General features: G+C 49.8%; 1 protein-coding gene and 1 long non-coding RNA gene across 5 annotated transcripts in view; one reads left to right on the plus strand and one right to left on the minus strand.

The window, feature by feature from the left end:
• The window catches only part of LOC141567572 (C-type lectin domain family 2 member L-like), a 209,848-nt gene extending 190,305 nt beyond the window's left edge, over window positions 1-19,543 (plus strand). Inside the window, exons 3-7 of one of the 3 annotated variants that reach the window (XM_088799870.1) lie at window positions 10,728-10,925; window positions 11,119-11,347; window positions 13,400-13,566; window positions 14,438-14,538; window positions 15,713-19,543. In XM_088799870.1, the coding sequence (XP_088655996.1) occupies window positions 11,119-11,347; window positions 13,400-13,566; window positions 14,438-14,538; window positions 15,713-15,824 (609 nt within the window). In that variant the 5' untranslated portion in view covers window positions 10,728-10,925 and the 3' untranslated portion in view covers window positions 15,825-19,543. Of the gene's footprint in view, window positions 1-10,727; window positions 10,926-11,118; window positions 11,348-12,402; window positions 12,608-13,399; window positions 13,567-14,437; window positions 14,539-15,712 lie in introns of those variants that run through there. The other 2 variants (XM_088799868.1, XM_088799869.1) reach the window with 2 other exon arrangements.
• On the minus strand, window positions 249-7,431 carry LOC141567571 (uncharacterized). Of its 2 annotated transcripts, none has more exons than XR_016021905.1 (3): window positions 7,143-7,431; window positions 4,250-6,973; window positions 249-3,789 (listed from the first exon to the last, which is right to left on the minus strand). It is a non-coding gene; the product is annotated as an uncharacterized LOC141567571 (long non-coding RNA). The 2 variants fall into 2 exon arrangements; XR_016021904.1 differs by having other exon boundaries at window positions 3,922-6,973.
• Window positions 19,544-19,572: the final 29 nt, after the last annotated feature.

The raw sequence follows: 19,572 nt of genomic DNA on the forward strand, positions 1-19,572 counted from the left end.
GCTAAGTGCTACTAAATAGCTATGAGTCCTTATAATAAGGGGATTGGACCTAGTAACTTGGGGAAGGCATGCTTCCCAGGGAGGTGGTGGTTAAGCTGAGGGGAAGCTGAAGCTGGACGTAGTGCCAGGGACCCCAATACTGCAGACAGAAAGTAATGGCTTACATTAGGGCTTACTAAGCCCAGGAAAGGGCTTTAGAGAAGTGACCTGACCCAGGAGATAAAGGGCCACATAGCACAGGAGCCAGGAGGCCATGGCGGAGTCGGGGCAGAATGTGGGGGGGATGGAAGGGTATTTCTCCAGCGTGTGTGATGAGGAAATAAGACTTGGCTGTCAGTGGAGCTAATCAGTGATGTCACTGTCCCTGCCAGCCAGTGACTCTTTCATCTACCTCTGCCCCTCCCTCTACCCTCGATCACCCTTCCACGTACAGACATAAACCTTCACTCAGACGGTCTCTGCCCTGCTGCCTTTCTTCTATGGGGCAATACCTCTGCAAGGTCCCATTATATTTGCCCTTCACCCATCTTCTCACCACCATCTTGCACAAGTCTCCCTCTGCTCTCTCTGCCCCAGCCTCACTCATCTACGTTCAGTACTTCCTCGTATGTGCCATGTTCTTCTTTCTGCCTCGGGGTCTTTTTTACAGGCTATTTCTTCTGCACAGAACCTGTCTCTCTCTCTCTCTCTCTCTCTCTCTCTCTCTCTCTCTCTCTCTCTCTCTCTCTCTCATATTCCTAGATCTCTGCTTCATTCCTTACGTGAAAATGTCTTTCAGGCACTTATTCTTACCTGTGAAAAGTAAATCTTACATTTTACTAGGAGAAATTAAGGAAAATATTTTCAGGCATTTCTGTGAGGGAGAATTTTTTCATAAAGAGACAGAGAAAAACTACTGCTGAATTAAACGCTTGCACATCGAAACACACCATAAAAAAAAATGAAAGCGTAAGCTACAGACTCGGAAAAGGCACGAGGACGGCACACAAATGAGAGTGAATCAGTGTGAACGTGTGTGTTTCTCAAAGTTGCCATGGAAGAGGCGGCAGCCATGACCACAGCGACGTATGAGCTTCCCACTGCTGCCTGTAGGACACGTGAAGACGCGGCTGGGCCTCCGTTCTGAGTGGCCCAGATGAGGTTAACGATGGATCAGCTGGGCACGTGGAAGATGTACAGTCTTTATAACATGGACAAATTCGTTTCCCAATTCTGCTTCTTCTAAACCACGAGACCTAGGGAAAATGACTCCATGTTTCCTCCACAAAGTGGGTATCAGAGTATTTGACCTGCGTGATTGTTGCAAAGCTTTAAAACACAATCTATACAAAACCTAGCATGCATTAGGGGCTCAGTCTGGTCATAATAGTTGAAGACTGGAGCCCCCAGTTATCCACCCACAGGAGCATGAATCAACAAACTGTGATATAGAATGGAATACTACTCTGTAATGTGAAGCATAAGCTACCGAGATAAGCAACACGTGTACATTTCAAACATATTAAGTTTTGAGAAAAAGAAGTCAATCGAGTAAGAGTATTTACTATCTGGTTGCATTTATATGAAGTTCAAGAATAGACAAAACGACGGTGATAAAAATCAGAAAAGCAGTTAGCCCTGGGGAATAAGCTGATTGGAAAAGAGCACGAGGAAATTTCCTTGGGTGATGGAAACATTCTTTATCTTAATGTCGGTCATGGTTCCACTGGTGTATGCATTTGTCAACATTTACCAAGCCATACCTGTATTAATTTGAGCATGTTACTATTAATTATACCAGAAGTATTACTAAAACATGTCTAAATGAATTGCATTAAAAATGGGAGTAATTTACAATTTTATGCTTTTATTATAGTCCAATTTAGAAATGAATCCCACGCAAATAAGAGAAGACAGGAACATTCACACATATAAAATATTGAGAATGTGAGAAGTTCTCGGTGACTGAAATATACAACATTCAAATTTGGCATTAGAATCAGCTAAACTGACAAGTTTGCCAAGAAACAGCTGAGGACCGGCTGCGAGAAAGCATAGCCAAGCAAAAACTTAAAAAAAAAAAAAAAAACAGAAAAAGAAAAAGTTCTCAAAGGCTGTTAAAATCATTCCATGAATTCTGCACCGCTGTAAACGCCATAATTTTGGCAAATGGGTCATTCATCATTTTCACCACTTCATCTTTCATGTAGACTTGCAACAGATTGGCCAGTTGGTGAATGGAGATTTTGCCAAGTAAGCAGCGTGCTCCCCTCTCTGGGAGCAGGTCCTGGATGAGCCACTACCCACCTTGCAGGCCCGAAGGGGTGCATAGGGGCACAGCAGGGGCTCATGGGGCATGTACTTCCTGGGAAGCCCAACTATACACCTCCTGCCCTCAGAATTAATGGATCCCAAGCTAAGAAACCTTGCTTTTGGGTGCAGACTTTCACCTGTACGGAGCCAAGGAGAAATACGGGCTAGGGGAGCATAAAATTGTTGCCCAATATCATTTTGTAAAACAGTGGTACCTCGGTTTTCGAATGTCTCTGTTGACGAACATTTCGGTTTACGAACGCTGTAAATTTTATAGATCTATGGTATCATTAGGTAGTAAAATTCACGCTAAATTGCTGTTTTAGGGGTTGATTTTATAGGTCTGGAACGGATTAATCCATTTTGCATTACTTTCTATGGGGAAATTACACCTCGGTTTTTTAACGTTTCAGAACTCGAACAGTCTTCCGGAATGGATTATGTTCGAAAACCGAGGTATCACTGTATTTTACAAGAAAAAAAATGAGGTGCTCACAGATTTTAATCCAACCCAAAAGAATAGTAAGAATTAGGTTCTTTCCTAATTTTCTCCATAACCTCAGACGACTCAAAACACCGCTCTATGACCCAGGAAGGGACTTAGTTTACTGTCTTGTTTTTGAAAATTCTATTAGTCGATCATCTTTGGGTCTAAAGCTGCTGTTTGATGTACCAACTAACAATTCCCCTCGGTGGCTTGTTTACTTGTATGTTTTATAACTTGTTACTGAGAATTTTATTTCCCTCCAGAGAATTCTGGCTTTGTATTCAATGGCTTTGAAGCCCAAGGCTGCTTTATGTAATAGTTTTAGACTCAGAGAATCCCAGATCACTCAGGGAGTTTAAAGCTGTTTCCAGCTTTGTTCTTCTCCACTGAAAAGCAAATGAAATATAAATTTCATCTTGGATGCTACTGTTCCTCTGCATTACTCAATTACCAGAACATTCCGAGTCGAGGGAATAACATTACGTGCTGTTTGCACTTAGACACATGCACACACTGTGATGATGGACCTCAGTTTACACGGAGGGCCATGCTCACCAAGGCCCCTGGGACTGAGAGACCATTGCTGGGAAGTCTGGTGAAGCTTCAATAGAGGCAGTTTTTCCTCCTGGTGAGACAGGGGCGTCAGGAAGGAGGCATCCCTCACGCGTGTGGCTGTCCTTTTTGTGCAGAGAGCAGCTGACTGTGCAGTGCTGTGTATTCACTGCTGGCACAGAGGTACAGAGAGGTCTGGTTGGTGCTGGCGGAATTCAGGGTCAAGGGGAAATGCTCATGCTTGTCTCGGGAGACGCTATAACCTTCTGTGACATCTCCTTTGCTGATGCTGCTGGCACTTCCCGAATAATAGATCAGCCTTAGCCCCTGTCCAGGGTCTTGTCGATACCAGAACATTGCAAAATGGTTCATATGCTGAGAACATGTCAGGTTCATCTTCTTTCCTGTTTGTATAATATGGTATCTTGGCGTCTGGGTGATTGCAGCATTCACGGGGCCTGTTGCAGAGGCAGACATAAGGTAAAGACAAGGCTGAAGGAGTAACCTGGGTCTGCAAAGGAAAGGAAAAGGCTTGGAGCTGGGACTTTGCAGACCCATGGCGGAGGTTTCCAACTGAATCTAGAACTCACCTGCCACAAGGAGACAAAGAGTCACGCACAAGAGGCTGGGGCTCATGACTGGGTCAGGGCGAGAGCAGGCTTTGCCAGCTAAATGCTCTGATCCACAGGACCGAGAGAGGGAGCTCAGAGGCCCTCCTCCAATGGACAGACAGGTCTGTCTGGGATGTCACTGCCCCCACCCCTGCAGACGCTCCCCGGCCCAGGGTCCCTTCTGACTTTGCTCAGGCTGAATCAGCAACACCTCTCGTAGTCGTAGCTAAGCATGGTCGGCAGGGGAGATGGGGTGTGGCTGGGATGCACTGAGCTTAGGATGCACCCCACCCTCTTGGTTTCCCACCTTCCTCTGGGACAGTTGCTCCTGTCTGCACCTGCCTCTGACATCAAGGCTTGCTTTGCCCAAATCCTTCAACTGTGGACCTCATTCAAGTTCAGAGAAACCTTCCACCTCTTCCGTAGCTGGAGGTAGCCTAGCAATAACTGAAATTTTCTTCAACGGTTGCTTAATATTGGATCCATGCCTAAGTTTTTAACCCTTTCCCTCCCAGTCTGCTCTCCCAGACACTCCCCAGAACCCCTTACGTCTCAGTGGCATCCCAGTGCCATCTAGTGGTCAATCACTGAAGTTTCATCATTCATTTCTTCTGCAGTGGTTCAAGGGATGCTGGGAAGTGTCTGCATGGTCAGCAGGGAGAATATTCCAGAAGCAGTATCCTGCAAGCTGTACGCTCAATTTCCTTAAACCCTAATCCCAACACTAATTCTAACCTTGACCCTACTCCTTTGAGCTACCATGCTTAATACCCACCCTCATCCTACGTAGTTACTATCACATTATCTGGCAGCGAGAGTCTGAGATCTGCTTCCTTAAAACTATCTTCTGAAAGGAGGAGAGAGAGAAGAGGGTGGGGGATGGAAGTAAATACTATTTAGCCTAAAATAGGAAGAAAAACACACAACTTTAGTATAATGACTTTCTTTTATCTCCATTACTTAAAAAAAGCAAAAATGTCCCCTGCTTTCCCCCCACCCCCCCAAAAAAAAAGACAATCAAAATATGGATAAGCAAAGGACTCGGCAGGAAATGAGGTTACCACCAAGATGGGGTCAAATGTGTATGAATAAAAATAGAATTGGAACATAAGAAAAATATAGGATATCTTATACAGCAATAAGCAATCCTGGAGGAAACATTAATAATATCTATCATATCAGGGGAAAACAAGGATGGGTGGAAAGAAGGCAGTCTATACTAAATGAATTAAGTCGTATAGTGTACATCTGCTGATTTGAGCAGTAGTGAGGTAAGAGATGATTCTGGAAAAAGCAGAGGAGTTGAGGTAAGAAAACACTGGTGCAAAATAGTATTATAAGGAAGCTGACTCTGCCAGGGTCATGCGGAGGGAGATGGCAAACACAGAAAGGAAGTGTCTGGAACGGCATTCCAAGGACAGGGAATGCCCGTCTGTTCCCTGGGCTTCTGCACTCCCAGGAGATACAGGGGAACAGAGCAGGACTGCTTTGCTGATGCCACACTTAAAATAAGACCAGAAAAACTCTCTGCCAGGGGCACTTATTCTCTGGAGAAAGAATCTGGTGTCCTGAGCTGCCACAATTTCTGATAAGTGAATTTGGAGGGGCTGTCACTCCCCTTCCCACTGTGCAAGGCTCAGGGCACCTATATCATGGCTGAGTCTGTGCCATCCAACCTGCATCTTGGAGCAGCGGGTGATTTCTTAGGACTCCCAGAAACCATGATCCACAAACCTGTCCTCTGTGACCAAGGCTTTAGATTTAACAGATACGAACTGTGGCTGCACCCACAGACAGGTAAAAGATGTTATTTCTAATATGATTGTCTATATTTATATAAACAATGATAATATTGTATAATATAAACAAATACTAGAGAACAACATTTAACACAGTGAACAAATAAAAAGGAATAGGCACGTTATTATCAAGAAAATACCCCATCTTCTTGAGTTAAAGAATTCAGGGAAATTATTTCAAATCAAAAGGCTAGGACACCAAATAAAACACTCAGTCTCTAGAAATCAGATTTATTCATGGAATCAAGATGAAACTGGAGAACTTGTGAAACTATGCTTCAGTCTAACCGCCAGGACAGGAGCAGTGGGAAAATGAAAACAAAACAAAGAAAACGGGTTGCTTCAACGAGGCAGAGGAAAGGAAGTCTTGTTGTCACTGTGTGTTTATCAGTTAATAGGCACAAAAGCAGTGAGGACATTACTTCAAACAGGAAGCCAGGCTTGATAATATACTGCAGAGAGCTGCCAGTGAAACAGCGACAGAAGAGGCTTTAGAGAAACAAGACCCAGGGGAGGCAGTCACAAACTCTACAGACGCCAACAACAAATGCAGAGGAGACGGCACCGTCCACGACACAGAACCAAAGCTGTGTGAGGGGGCAGCAGCCCTGGGGTCCTGCAGGAGGCTGTTTGTGTCCAGGACGCTCGCTCAGTCCTTGCCTTGGAGCTCTGAGCTGGCTCTGGGACTCCTAGAACCCAACGAGCCATAGTTATTTCCATCCACCAAGGTTTACAGCCACAGCGTTTCAGCAGCTAATTGATGGCCTCTTTCTACCCAAAGGACAGCGGACGTCCAAATCTACTTCTTTTCGTTGGGGAGTGTAGAGCAATGAATGACCCATTTACGGTCTTTAGGAGCTGCAAGGTGAGAGAAGGATGAGGTTTGTGAGCAGGAAGCAGGTGACGGTGCCACGCTGTGGCTAAGCTGCTGGCACAGAGATACACGGCCGAGTCCTTCTGCTCTGCACGCTGGATCTTTAGAAAGGAGTACGAGCCCTCTGACCTCTCAGCAGAGAACCGTTCTTTAGGCATCCCTGATGTGTCCCCGGCGTCCTTGCCTTGGAAGTACATCAAGAACTCCGGGCCCTGCCCCAGGGTCTGTCGGTACCAGTAAAGGCCAATATGACCGGAAATTGGATCACATCTGAGACTTACATTCTGGCCCTTCTCTGTGACCCTGTGCCTGGGGGACTGGGAGACTTTATCACTTGCATCACCTGTGAAGACAGAAGCTGGGAATGGAATGAGGAAAACAATTGTAGTCATCGTCATTTTTCTCTCTCTCTCTGTTTCTGTTTCTGTCTCTGTTTCTCTCTCTCTCTCTCTTTCACACACACACACACACACACACACACACACACACACACACACATGAAACTGCTTGGTCTTCTGAGGACTCACCTGTCCCCAGGAGACAGAGGGTCACCCAGCAGAGGAGCCAGGTGCCCATGGCAGGGTCAGGGACAGAATGGGAGGTTCACCAGGTTAGGGGCCTTGTGAGCATGAGCAGAGGACGAGGGACGTCCCTTGTCCCCCCCCCCCCCCCAAAGCAGTTCCCGCAGTGACATCACTTCCTCTATCAAGCCCCTCAGCCTCAGGGATGCAGAATTTATATCACAGCACACTCAGATGACTAAATGTAAAGATTCATAAGCTCCCCTTTCAACAAAATCAATGCCTGGGCTGCCACTTCCAGCTCCAATGCTGTCCTCATGCAGAGGTCTCCCACTGCATTTCCAAGTTCATCTTCTCATTCACGAATCACTCCTCTGTGTGGACATTTTCCCCAGGAATTCCGTTTCCAATGGAATTACGGAACCCGCGGCTGGGTGACTGTCTGCGCCTGTAGTTCTGGGAAGTAGGTAGACAGCAACTATTGATTCGGTTATGTTCCTAGTCCACATATTCTCATTTCTTTCTAACTTAATGACAATTTTCACAGTATTCTCTTACAGTTTGAGTTCTGTTCTATTTTCAGTTAGCCCTTCTTTTTAATTCCTGTTGTTATTTATTTACCACCTGCTTATCTTCCCCAGTCCTGCTTACAGTGTGTGTATTTTATTAGTTTCCGAAACGGTAATTGTCATTGTTGAGTCTCGTTAATATAGTTTGCTTTATGTTGCATCTATTTTTGTTCTTTATGTCCCTGTCTTTATTTATTTCAGATTTGGGGCGGGGAGATTATTCTGTACTTTTTTCTACATCCTAAGCTTGATACTTAGATTGTTATTTTTCTGAACTCACTAGTTCTTTACACCTATGAATTTCCATTAAAGTACAGCTTTAATCGAACACTTATTTATTGATATGTATATTCTCACTATCTTTTATTTCTAAGCATTTTTAAATTTCTATTCAGATTTCTGGTTTAGGATTTATTTGAAATTATGTTTCCACGTCTATAAAGTTTTTTAAAAAGTTATCTTTTGTTGTTTCATTTAATCTTTAATGTATTAGTCAGAAAAGGTTTTCTTTATGATACCAGTACTTTAAAACTGAGACCTCCTTCCTATGCAAATCATTACTCATTTTGCATAAATGTTCAATGTCTAATTGAGGATATTTTTTCTAACTTGGGTGTGCAGGATTTAATATTTTTTCCTTGCATTGGTCTCATTAAAGGCATTATCCAAATGTTATGTATCTTTGCTAACGTGTTGTCTATTGATCTGTCACTTACCAAGGAACTCTTGTTAAAAATCTTCCATCACAATGGTACATTTGTCAATTTCTCACTTTAATATTGTCATTTTTTCAGCTGAAGCAATATTTTTTATACATCCACATTTATGTCGCATGGAGAAGAGCTAGCCTCTGATGCCTCTGAGATGGGAAGGGACGTGACACAGATGAGGGACGAGCAGCATGCGTGGCTGGAGTAGCAGAGGGCAGGGTGAGCTGTGCAAGCTGGGGCCAGGGAGGTGGGCAGAGAAGACCCAGCAGGGCCTTGTGGGCCAACTGCCCTGGCTGGACAGGGAAGACGGACAGGAGCAGAGACCAATGACAGTGAGGGCTGACGGAGGACCTTAGAGAGACAGAAAGGAGGTGCCCAGGGGGATACACGGGGGTCTAGAGGGATCTGAGTTACCAGTGATTTTCCATCCTGGAGGCGTCATGATGGAGGAATATTTTTCCTATGATTCCCCAAATGATGTAGGTGATGTTGGATCTGCCTGCAGTGTCTGGCTGGAGGCCGGGATCGCATCTCGGAGAGGCAAAGAGTTTTAAAAAGAGGATAGTTTATTGAAAGCAAAGGGTCAGAGCTCCCAAGCCGGAGGGGGTCCCAAATGGGGGTGTCCCGTGAGTGAGGCAAAAGCTCTTACTTTTATACCTTCCCTTGCCTGTTTGGGGAAGGGGAGCTGTTTGAAGAGAACTGTTTAAAGAAGGGAACTGGTGCCTTCTAATGAAATTCGTCTGCCAGGTTTGTTCTGCTTGCCCATCCTAAAGGAATTAGCAAAGTAACCCACTCTTATGTATCGGATCTGTTCCATTTGTCAGGCCAAAGGGACTTTTATGATTAACCTCAAGGCCTTGTTACATTTTGTCCTGGAGTGAAGGAGTGATTTGATTTCAAAACCTAGAGTTTTAGGATATGACTGTCTTTGTTTATTCTACTAGGGACCTCCCTGTCCACCTAGGGACATGCTAACTCTCCTGTATCAGTCAGACTCAGACTAATGACTAGAAAAGTTGGAGCTGGGAAGCCCCTTCCTGGCTAATGGGCAGCTGTAGAAGACAGACAGACAGCATCGGTGGAGACATGTCAGCCTGCGGCCCTGGGCCTGGTGCAGGCCTGGCAGACACTGTCCTGGAGACGGACCCCAGCACACACCGAGTTTCACTCTGCATGACAGGCCTCTCAGGGCTCCGAGGCTCCCAGGGTGGGAGTTGAGGCTGCACAGGTTTCACTGAGTCCAGGACACAGGGCCTCCCCCTGCCTTTTTGTGCAGAGAGGAGGCGGCCGTGCAGCGCTGTGGAGTAACTGCTGGCACAGAAGTACACAGATGTCTGGGAGGGGGAAGCCGACTTCAGCGTGAGGGGGAAGTCCTCTGTGTTTGATCTGGAGACATTGTACCCCTCGGGGACATCTCCTTCGTCGGTGGTCCCAGCAGCAACTGAGTAATGGATCAGCCGCAGCCCGTGGCCCGGGTCTTGTCGATACCAGTACATGTAGTTGTGGCTCATGTCCTGGGCACAGGACAGTGTCACCATCTGTCCTGTTTTCCGGATCTGGAATTTTGGCTTCTGAGTGACACCAGCATCCACCAAACCTATGGAGAAGGACAAGAAGCTGATACAGCAGCCACCACCGAAAGGCTTAGGCTAGGACCTTCCAATTTTCACCCCTGGAAGGGACACTGCCCAGGACTCACCTGCCTGCAGGAGATAAAAAGCCACACAGTACAGGAGGCCGACACTCATGGCAGGGGCAGGGCAGACAGAGGGGTCTTCTAGGTCTGTGTGTCGATGAACGGGGGATGTAGCTTTCCAGGGAGTGACCCTGTGATGTCACTCTCATTGCCTGGACCCCAGAGCCAGCCTGTCACAAGGGACCACGCCCCTTCCCGCAGAAGGCCGAATCAAAAATAAATGAACAAATGAACAGCTCAGAATGGGAAGAATGCTTTTGTCTGACTTTGACACACGTCTTATAGGTCGTCCTTAACCTTGTTGTAAAGAGTGTGTAACTTTAGGTATATTTTATCCCTTTGATATAAATCTTCATTAGTATCCTGGTTTTGTGTATCTTTATATTTCTGTACGTCTGTGTCTTAGGGAAAATCCTGACGGCTTTCTGATGCCTTCTATGACTCATGGTCCCAAATAGCCCTTTAAGGATCCTTTATTACTTTGCTTAACGGCTGCCACCCTGCAAACATCCTTCCATCCACAGTGAGGCCCCTGGTCTCTGGTTGCCACACCTCAGGGGCAGGCTCGTCACCACGTGAGGAATTAATTATTCTGCTGTTTCTCATCAATTCACAGACAGATAGGACACCTGCCAGAGCACCTGCGAATTCTCCAGGACTCACGTCCCGTGTTTGGGGTGAGAGAGCAGCAAGCAGATTGCCTCACGCCCGTGGCTGACCCTTCTCTGCGGCAAGATGACGGCTGCTCGGCTCTGCAGGTGCCCTACTGGCACCAACCGCTAGAGTGTCTTGAGGAGAAGTGGCTGAGTCCAGTGTGAGTGAAAAACGCTCTTTTTTGAGACATCTGTTCCACAGGGGACTATCTCCTTGGGAAGAATCACTGACATTGGTTAAATAAGAAATATAATGGCACTTTAAAAACATCAATCCCACGCTTAGAAGGACCTCATATTTGCTTCAGGGCTCTGCTGTCACCATGCTTATGTTCTTAATGTTTTGAACCACAGATGCTGCAAATTATGGAGTCGGTCTCAAGAATACGATTTCCTGTTTCACATCTGTGGTCCCCTCCCGATGTGCTGGTTCCCCTTCAGCACAGACTCATGTCTGGGGGCTGGGTGACTTGGCGTCTCTGGGCCTGGGAGAGAAGGACGCAGAATCTACAGTCGGAACCAGAGGAGTCTGAGGTGGGAACCACAGTGACACACCTTGAGCTGGGACCTGGCCAGCGCACCAGTGAGTTCCACGTCTGTGCCCAGGACTTCTCTGGTCCAGGAGACCAGAGGATACACAGAAGGGGACGCTGGTACCCAGGCAAGGCTGGAACAGAAGGGGATTTTTCACCTAAAGGCTTCGGTTTTATGGCTTGGACACTTGGGGCCAAGATGAAGGGAACTCTTTTCCTGATATAAAATGATCTCTCAGTGAAGTGACTGGGCCCCATGATCTACTCAGCCCGAGCACACAGGGTGCGAACAGGAAGCCAGGCTGTGTGGGCCTCTGAGGGGAATGCAGAATAATTTCCTCAGAGATGATGAATGTTGGTCAAAATATAATTATAAAATAATTTGAGAGAATGGGTGCTTGAGAAAAAAAATGAGTGAAAATGAGTAAATTTTATAAAAACAGCTTCTACGAGCTGGAAAGGCCTTTTGACGGTCATTTTCTCAAACCATCTATCTCCACGTAGACTTGTCCCTAACATGCATCAGGCGTCTTGCGTGGTTTCAAGTTTTCTAACCATAAGTTTTCCAGAAGTACCTCTCTTAACTATTTAACTATGGGTAGTGATTTTAAATTTCCATTAAAAAGGACCGAGTGGTAGAGTGTCCGCTAATTAGCTGCTGTCAGTGTGGCCGGAGGTCCCGAGGGGCTGGAGTACCGTGGGCCTCTTCTTGGCTCTGTCCTGCTCTACATTTAATCAATCACTGATATGAAAATGAACACAAAAGATGCTTATAGAATGTGTAGGATACACGATCCAAAGACGGATGTTTAATATGACAGGTGAAAAAAGAATCAAGATTAAAATGTATCTTTAAAAACAGAAATGAGCCAACGTGAGTGAGATAAATGTGGAAGAAAGAAATATAAGACCCTTCATTTGGTGATAAAAAAGCGATTTACGCCATGTTCAGGCCACTGGGGAGACCCGACTTGGAAACAGAAAACAATCGAAGAGTCTGATTTATTTCGTGTGGGCAAGGAGGCCCTTTGAGAAGCTGTTGGAAGCTCTGGGCTTCCTTCCCAGAACAGTGCCCGTGTGCACATACCCAGATTCTCCTCACGGAAGCCGTCTGCAGGCTGGAAAGTAGTGCTGTGGTGATCACTTGCTGGTGATGGGGCCACTTCTGTTGTTCCCAGTCTGTTCTGGTGGCAGCGTTTCAGTGGCCATGGGGGCACCCTGCAGTGAGCCAGGCAGGATGGAGAAGGGTCTGGAGGGCAAGCCCTGCCGAGAAGTGCAGAGGAGACGGTGTCTGATTAAGCCTGGAGGAGGTGAGGCTGGTGTCCTTCTAACAGTAGGCGCTAGATGGCAGAGTGGGTTTGCCCTGGGTCACACTGTCCCAGGATGGCAGATTGGTACTCAGAACTGAAAAGAACTTTCCAGCAGGTCCGTGGTGGGACGGGCTGCTTTGTAAGCTAATGAAGGCGAGGCCAGTGAGAGCGGGCCCACCGAGCCTGTAAGTGGTTCCCACCCTGGCTGGAGAGGGGGGCCAGTGGCCTCTAGGGCCCGCCCAGGTCTGAGTTTCTGGGCTTCCATGCCTTGAAGAGTTCAGAGTTCAGAGAGAGAGAGAGAGAGAGAGAGAGAGAGAGAGAGAGAGACAGAGAGAGACAGAGAGAGAGAGAGAGAGAGAGAGAGAGACAGAGAGAGAGAGAGAGAGAGAGAGACAGAGAGAGAGAGAGAGAGAGAGAGAGACAGAGAGAGAGAGACAGAGAGAGAGAGAGAGACAGAGAGAGAGACAGAGAGAGAGAGAGAGAGGTCTTCCCAAGGGCCTAAGCTGCTGTCTCAGCCCCTCGTAGTGGGGTCCTGGCCAGTCCCCCAAGTTCCTCTTCCTTACGCCTTGGCCACCACCCTTCTACCTGCCAGGCCCTGTGAGAGGTGCCACCTGAGAAGGCGTCCACGTGAGTCATGTCAGTGAAGGGCAGCAAAGTTGAGGCAGGGGGAGGGACCTGCAGGGAGCAGAGGTGGCTTCTTTGGGGGCCAGGTGGGGCCAGGCGGGACCAGGCAGGGCCAGAGGGGGGGCAGGAGCACTGTGGGATGCTGAGCCCCCTCTCTCTCCCCTGTAGCTTCCAAGGGCTGCATCAAGTGTGAAGCGCCCTGCCCAGAGGACTGGCTGCTCTATGGAAGAAAATGCTACTTCTTCTCTGAGGAGCCGAGAGACTGGAACACGGGCAGACAGTACTGCCACACCCACGAGGCCGCGCTGGCTGTGGTTCAGAGCCAGAAGGAGCTGGTGAGTGCCAGGGCACAGGGCAACCTTCGGGAGGTGTCGCCCTGTGACGTGTCTCCAGAGCACACCCAGCCACCGCACAGCCCACCATGTGCACGTGGGCCCCTCAGGGTCTGAGCGGGTCCACGGTGGCCTTCGTTTTCACCTGCTCTTGTCAAGGCCAACGTTGTCATTCCAGGCTGGTTTGCTGAGCTCAACTCAGTATTGTAACACGTAAGGATTGCACATTGCAGATGCACCTGTGAAATAGAAAAACACACCGGCCTCTCCGACTGGGCCATATCAGGACACGAGCTCTAGTGGAACACCCCAGAGTTTTACCCATAGAAACGGGAAAGAAACACAATCAGTGAGTCTGTTGGCCCTTCTGGATTTGGAGGGTAACAGTGGTGTGGCAATCCAAGATAGCACGTAACCTAAAACTCACTTGTTTGTCTCCGATACACAGTATAATGGCCCCCTGCAGCAGAGGAAGCCCCAGAAGTAGGCAGGTAGAAGGACAGCCAAGCTGAGTGTGGAGATTTGTGCCAGGTAACCCATCAAGTGGGCAGTCTCAGCTTCCTGCAAATTAGGAATGCTGTCACCCTGGGCCGCTGAGCCAGAGGGACAAACCCTGTTCCAGGCTTCCTGGCCCAGTGGGCAGGCTCCCAGAGCCAGGTCCCTTGGAGGCCGTTGAAGGTAACTGCTGGGTGGTCAGTGTGAGCGCAGGGCTCTCTGTAACCCCAGTGCCTCACTTTTGGGGTACACTGAGGCACCTTCCTCTTGGCATCTGTACATGTTGGCAGTCAGTTTTCAAGCTGAGGTTAGTCTTGGGAAGTGTGAGCCTCCAGGAGACTGCACCTGACTCTGTGCTTTCCCTCTTTCCTTGGTGCAGGAATTTATGTTCAAGTTCACGCGGAGGGAACCCTGGATTGGCCTGCGCAGAGTGGGGGACGAGTTCCACTGGGTCAATGGGGACCCGTTTGAGCCGGACATGTGAGCTGAGGCTTCATCTTCTGGCCACTGAGCACAGACCAGGCGGGGCCCAGCCCCCCGGACACCTCCCAAGGGAGAACCACTTGGTTTTGTGCTAACCAGAGTCTGTGCCTTGCACGTCCCTCTGTGTTGGCCAGAACTTAGCCACATGATGACACCTGGCTGCCAGGGAGGGTGGGAGGTGGGGCCTCTATTCTGGGCAGCCATGTGCCACCTGAACGCTGTTATTGGGGAAGAAAGGGGATCTGAGGCCCGGGCACCACGAGCGTTCTCTTAGAGAAAACAGCTCTGAGGGAGCTAGGGCTGTGTGCAGTGCTGGTGTTATTTGTGGCCCACGTGGTGTGGAAGTGAGCGTGCGATGGGGGTGGCAGGTGTGTGACGCCAAGACTGGTTTGTGGTGTGGGTGATGGTGACAGCTGTCATGGGTGGGGGTGTGTGTGGCTGTGGCAGTGGGGGTGGTGATAGTGTGGGGGGCAGTCTAGGATAGGGAAATGCAGGGATTAGGGGAATAAGAGCCTCAGCTTCCGGTCCAGACCCTGCAGCTGCAGGAATGGGCCCCGAGGAGCCCAGTGGGGGCGTAGTGAAAGGGATGATTTTAGGCAGGGAGAGCCTCTCAGCCCCGGGTCCACGAATGATGTCAGTGATTTCCCGGGCAGCACAGCGCTGGGTGTTAAACACTGGGGTTATTTGGGTCCACCCCTAACCTGCCAGGTAATTTAATTCTGCTCCTCTCTGCTGAGCTCTTCCTGTGCTACGCTGTGCCATAGGGGAGCCCGCTGTCCAGGAGCTGACCATCTGGGGCTGCTGGGGACAGACAGACACAGGCCCCTGGGAGGCTGTGATGTGGTGCCCCCGGGAGCAGGCAGGCTGCTGGGGGAGGCAGGGTGGGCAGAGGGGGGTCCCCAGTGACTGCTGCTCAGGGACGAGCGAGCTGACCTGGGAGGATGTGGGAGCAGATGCAGAAGGGCTGTGTGCCCAGGAAACTGGGGCATCAGCAGGGTGGCTGGGGCCATGGTGCACAGAGTAGGGAGACAATGCAGTCCCTGCTGGAAAGGTCTTGGGCTGAATGTTCTGGAAGGCGACTGCAGAGAGAGGGGCCGACACCACAGGGCCCGGTGGGGAGTGGGCTGTGCGCCAGGTCGTGAGCACCTGGTCTCTTCTCTCCCGGCCACAGATTCCCCGTCGCGGGCCTGGGGGAGTGTGTCTTCGTGGAGCCCACCAGGCTGGTATCGACGGAGTGTCTGATGACCCGGCCCTGGGTGTGCAGCAAGATGGCCTACACATGAGGTGGGTCGGCCAGTGGCGCCCTCCAGCGCGGTCAGACCTGCTGCCCCAGTCTCCTCCGCGAGGCGAAGCAGTGAGGAGGGTGGCCTCCACCCTGGGCACCTGCAAGGCCCATGGCCCTGGTTTCTGGTCTCCTTGGCCCCAGGCAGGTCCTGTGGCTCAGCAATGCCACATGCTCAGTAGTGTAGGCACCTGGCCCCCAGCACACACACACACACACGCACACACGCACACACACGTGCGCACACAGGCACACACACACACGCGCACGCACACACACACACGCAAGCCCGTAGTCCCCTGGTGCTGGCAGTGCGTCACTGTCCACACACACACTGCACCTGCCCTGCCGCCTCCAAGCCATTTCTCTCCTGGTTCCTGGGGAGGCGGAGGGAAGGCTTCCTCTTATCTGGGTCCCCCTTCCTGTCCCCTGTTGTCTGCCTGGGGGGGAAACGGGGGCTGGCAGTTCCCCTGGGCCTGGGGAGGCTCCGCATGCCCCCTCCTCCAACACACACACACTTGGAGCCCCAGAGCAAGCTGCTGGGGGGCGGGGGGCCCAGGCCTCCCCAACCTCTTCTTGGTGCCCCTGGCCGGGTGAGATGTGGGCGGCCTGCCTGGTAGCTGCCTGTGTGAATTTGGGTCTTGGACCATTTTTAGAAAGTAGCTCAGGGAAAGCAGGTCCAGCTCTGCTTGCTCAGATCTTTTGTCAGCTTTCACACAAAGCCATCAACTGGTTTGGTTGACCTTTTCGCATGCTTTCCAGATTTTTAGCAAAATATGGGTACTTTGTGGTTTCGTATTTTGTTTTTATTGGGAATCGAGTGGGGAACCTGGGTGGACAATAAGTTAAGGGAACTCAGTGTGGTGGTGGTGGGCCTGTGGGGGTGGCAGGAAGGAAGTGGTTAGCTGCTGCTGCTGCTTGGGGATGGGGGTCCTTTCACTCACCCCTGTTCTCACAGGCCCCTGGCTCTCACAGTATCCCTCCCCTCCCCCGCGAAGACCGCGGGCTCAGAAGCCTTAGCGCCTCACCTAACTTGTCCCCTCATTTAATTCTAACAGACGTGTCCCAAGGCAGGTAATGCTCCACAGGGGACAAAACTTTACCAAGGCCAGGAGAAGCAATGGAGCTGTGCTCTGGGGGTTCAGAAGGGAGGGACCAGCGACAAGGTGGGCTGGGAAGGAGCCGCGAGAAAGGACAGGGCGCCGAGAACCCGTGCCGTTCGGGTCTTATTTCTCACTCGATTCTCCAGAGCGTGTTGCCTGGAGCTTTTGAGGCACATTGGCAAGTAAGCTGTCCTAACCGTGGGTTTGTCCTGGGACCAGACAGCAATTCTAATCAGTTGTAAAGCTAGAAGAAACCCGACTCAGGGTCACCAGTGTTTTAAGAGTTTTCCCATCTGGCTCTTACCGAGGAAAGAAGCACAAAACTAAAACAAAACGCTGGCACGCCAGTCTTCAGAAATACAGAAAATCCTTCCCAAGGTTATAAACCAGACGAGCGCCCCCACCCTCCCACGTGGTCAGAGCTAGGCCAGGTTTGCGGTGTTTGCAGCGCTGCGGAGCCCGGTGCTGTGCTCTCCGGCGGCCACACGGGGGAAGCACTGAGCACGCTTAGCTCGAGCGAGGGCTGCTGCTCCCTGGGCGCATTTGAACCCAAACTCCAGCGCCGTCCTAGGTATAACCTCTGGAGCGGGCAGGGGGTCTTTGGAAGGCTGGGGCACGCACACCCGGCCACCTCCAGATGTCTTTTGTGAAGATGGAGGGTGACAGGGAGGACTTTTTCAGGAAGACTCACTAGGGTGATAGCTGTTCCGCTGCGGTGCGAGGGTTAACTAGTGTTAGTTTTGTGCATGTCCCACAACCCTGCAAAGTCTGCATCGTCGGCTTCCTTTTTTCCCCAAAGGCTTTTATTTTGTTTTTTATTAAATTTATCGGGATGACAATGGTTAGTGAAATTACATAGGTTTCAAGTGTACATTTCTATAACACGTCATCTGTATATCACATTGTGTGCTTACCACCCAGAGTCAGTTCTTCCATCACCATATATTTCTCATCTGTTTGTCTTTACAGATGAGGAAACAGGCTCAGAGAAGTTAAGGGACTTGCTCCGTATTACACAGCTCGGAGGTGGGGGAGGCAGTATTTGAACGCAGACCCACACCCACAGGGCTTCTGGGAAGCCAGTGTGTGGCCGTTGTGTCCCCCACCCAGCTCTAAGGCCAGCAGGGAGGAGGGGGGGCGCTGGTGATGGAGAAGGGGCCGCCCTGGGAAGGACGTCCACGTGCCTGCAGGCGATTCTTTTTCTGGACACTTTTATCTTCTTCATGTGATTTCCTATGAATTGCCATTAGCGAGTGGGTAATGCAAACAATGACTTCTGTCCTCCTCTCCCTCTAAGGCCCAGCTGGAGCCTCCCTGGGACACCTTCCAGGACAGCAGCAGCCCTCAGGGCCACTCCCTTTCCCCAGCACCTCCAGCACTTAAGACTGAGCCTCTCCCATGCCCCATCTGTTGCCTCGCCATCGATGACTTGTCTCTTCGTGTCCTCAGACTGCTCCTGTCATCAGATGATAAACCCCTGGAGAGCGAGCACTGTGTGTTGTTGGTCTTGGTGTGGCACACATAGCATGTGCTGACTGTGGTACCCAACAGTAAGAAAGCCCACAGCATCCTTAACTGTTTGCCGGTTAATGGTGGGAGACAGCAGTGGCTGCCATAGTCAGAAGATTTGTCTTTTTGGCTTCGGTGGGCATGGCATGATTTCAGAGGCACAGCAAAGATGAACTCTATAATTTGTTTTGCTTCAATTAAATGAGCTCACAGCATTCCCTAAAGCATGCACATACATCCTGGGTGGGCTCAGTAAGGGTGGTCTGGAAGTATGGGGCCGGGGTGGGGGTGAGGGAGAGCAATCTAGGCCTCCAAAATGTCCTTTGCATCGTACGTAGGTCCCAGTGGGTGAGGAGATGGCTGTGAGTGGGAACCAGGCTCAGGGACGGTGATGGGGCTGGCCGCTGAAGGTTCCTGGGATCCCCAGGATGTCATGCTAATATCACTGCTGTTCCTCGAAAGACGAGGCCTGGTTTTCAAAAATGCCCACTATTTGCTGAGTACTTACAGCAGGAGCAATGGAGGTGGGGGAGGTAACTGCCTCTTTCCTCTTCTTGGTCTGTAGCCAGCTCCAGACTGGGAGTGGGGGCATCCAGGAAGCCTCTTGCCACGCTCACCTCTCTGCCAAAGCAGCGTGGAGTGGATACACGAGGCCTGGCTCTGAAGACTAGTTGGGCGCTAGCTCTATCAACGAGCAGTTGTGTAGCTCAGGCCGCTGTGCTAAAGCTCTCTGACCCCAGGCTCCACGTCTATAAAGTAGAAATCACGCCTGCCCTGCTGACCTCACAGGGTTTTGAGAACTGTAAATGTTAGAATTTCAGGGGTTAGAAATGATCCACCCCATTCTCACTATCCACGAGGCCCAGAGAGGTTAAGTAACATATCCAAGGTCACACAGCACGTGGCAGAACTAGTCAGGTCTCGTGGCTCTTATTTCCTGTTTATACTCTTATTATTGCATGGATCATGCTTTGTTAATTTGTTTACTTGTTTGCCATCCATGCAGAAATGTAAGCTCCTAGAGGGTAGGGATTCAGTCTCACACTTTTTTGTTTCTCTAGCGCCTGGTACATACACAAGGTGCTCAATAAATGTGTGTTGAACTTAATTGAGCTTGACTCCTCGTTCAAGTGCTCT

Source organism: Rhinolophus sinicus, chromosome 8, assembly GCF_057876585.1.
Source record: "Rhinolophus sinicus isolate RSI-liver-muscle chromosome 8, RSI-T2T, whole genome shotgun sequence".
In the NCBI taxonomy this organism is placed as follows: Eukaryota; Metazoa; Chordata; class Mammalia; order Chiroptera; family Rhinolophidae; genus Rhinolophus; species Rhinolophus sinicus.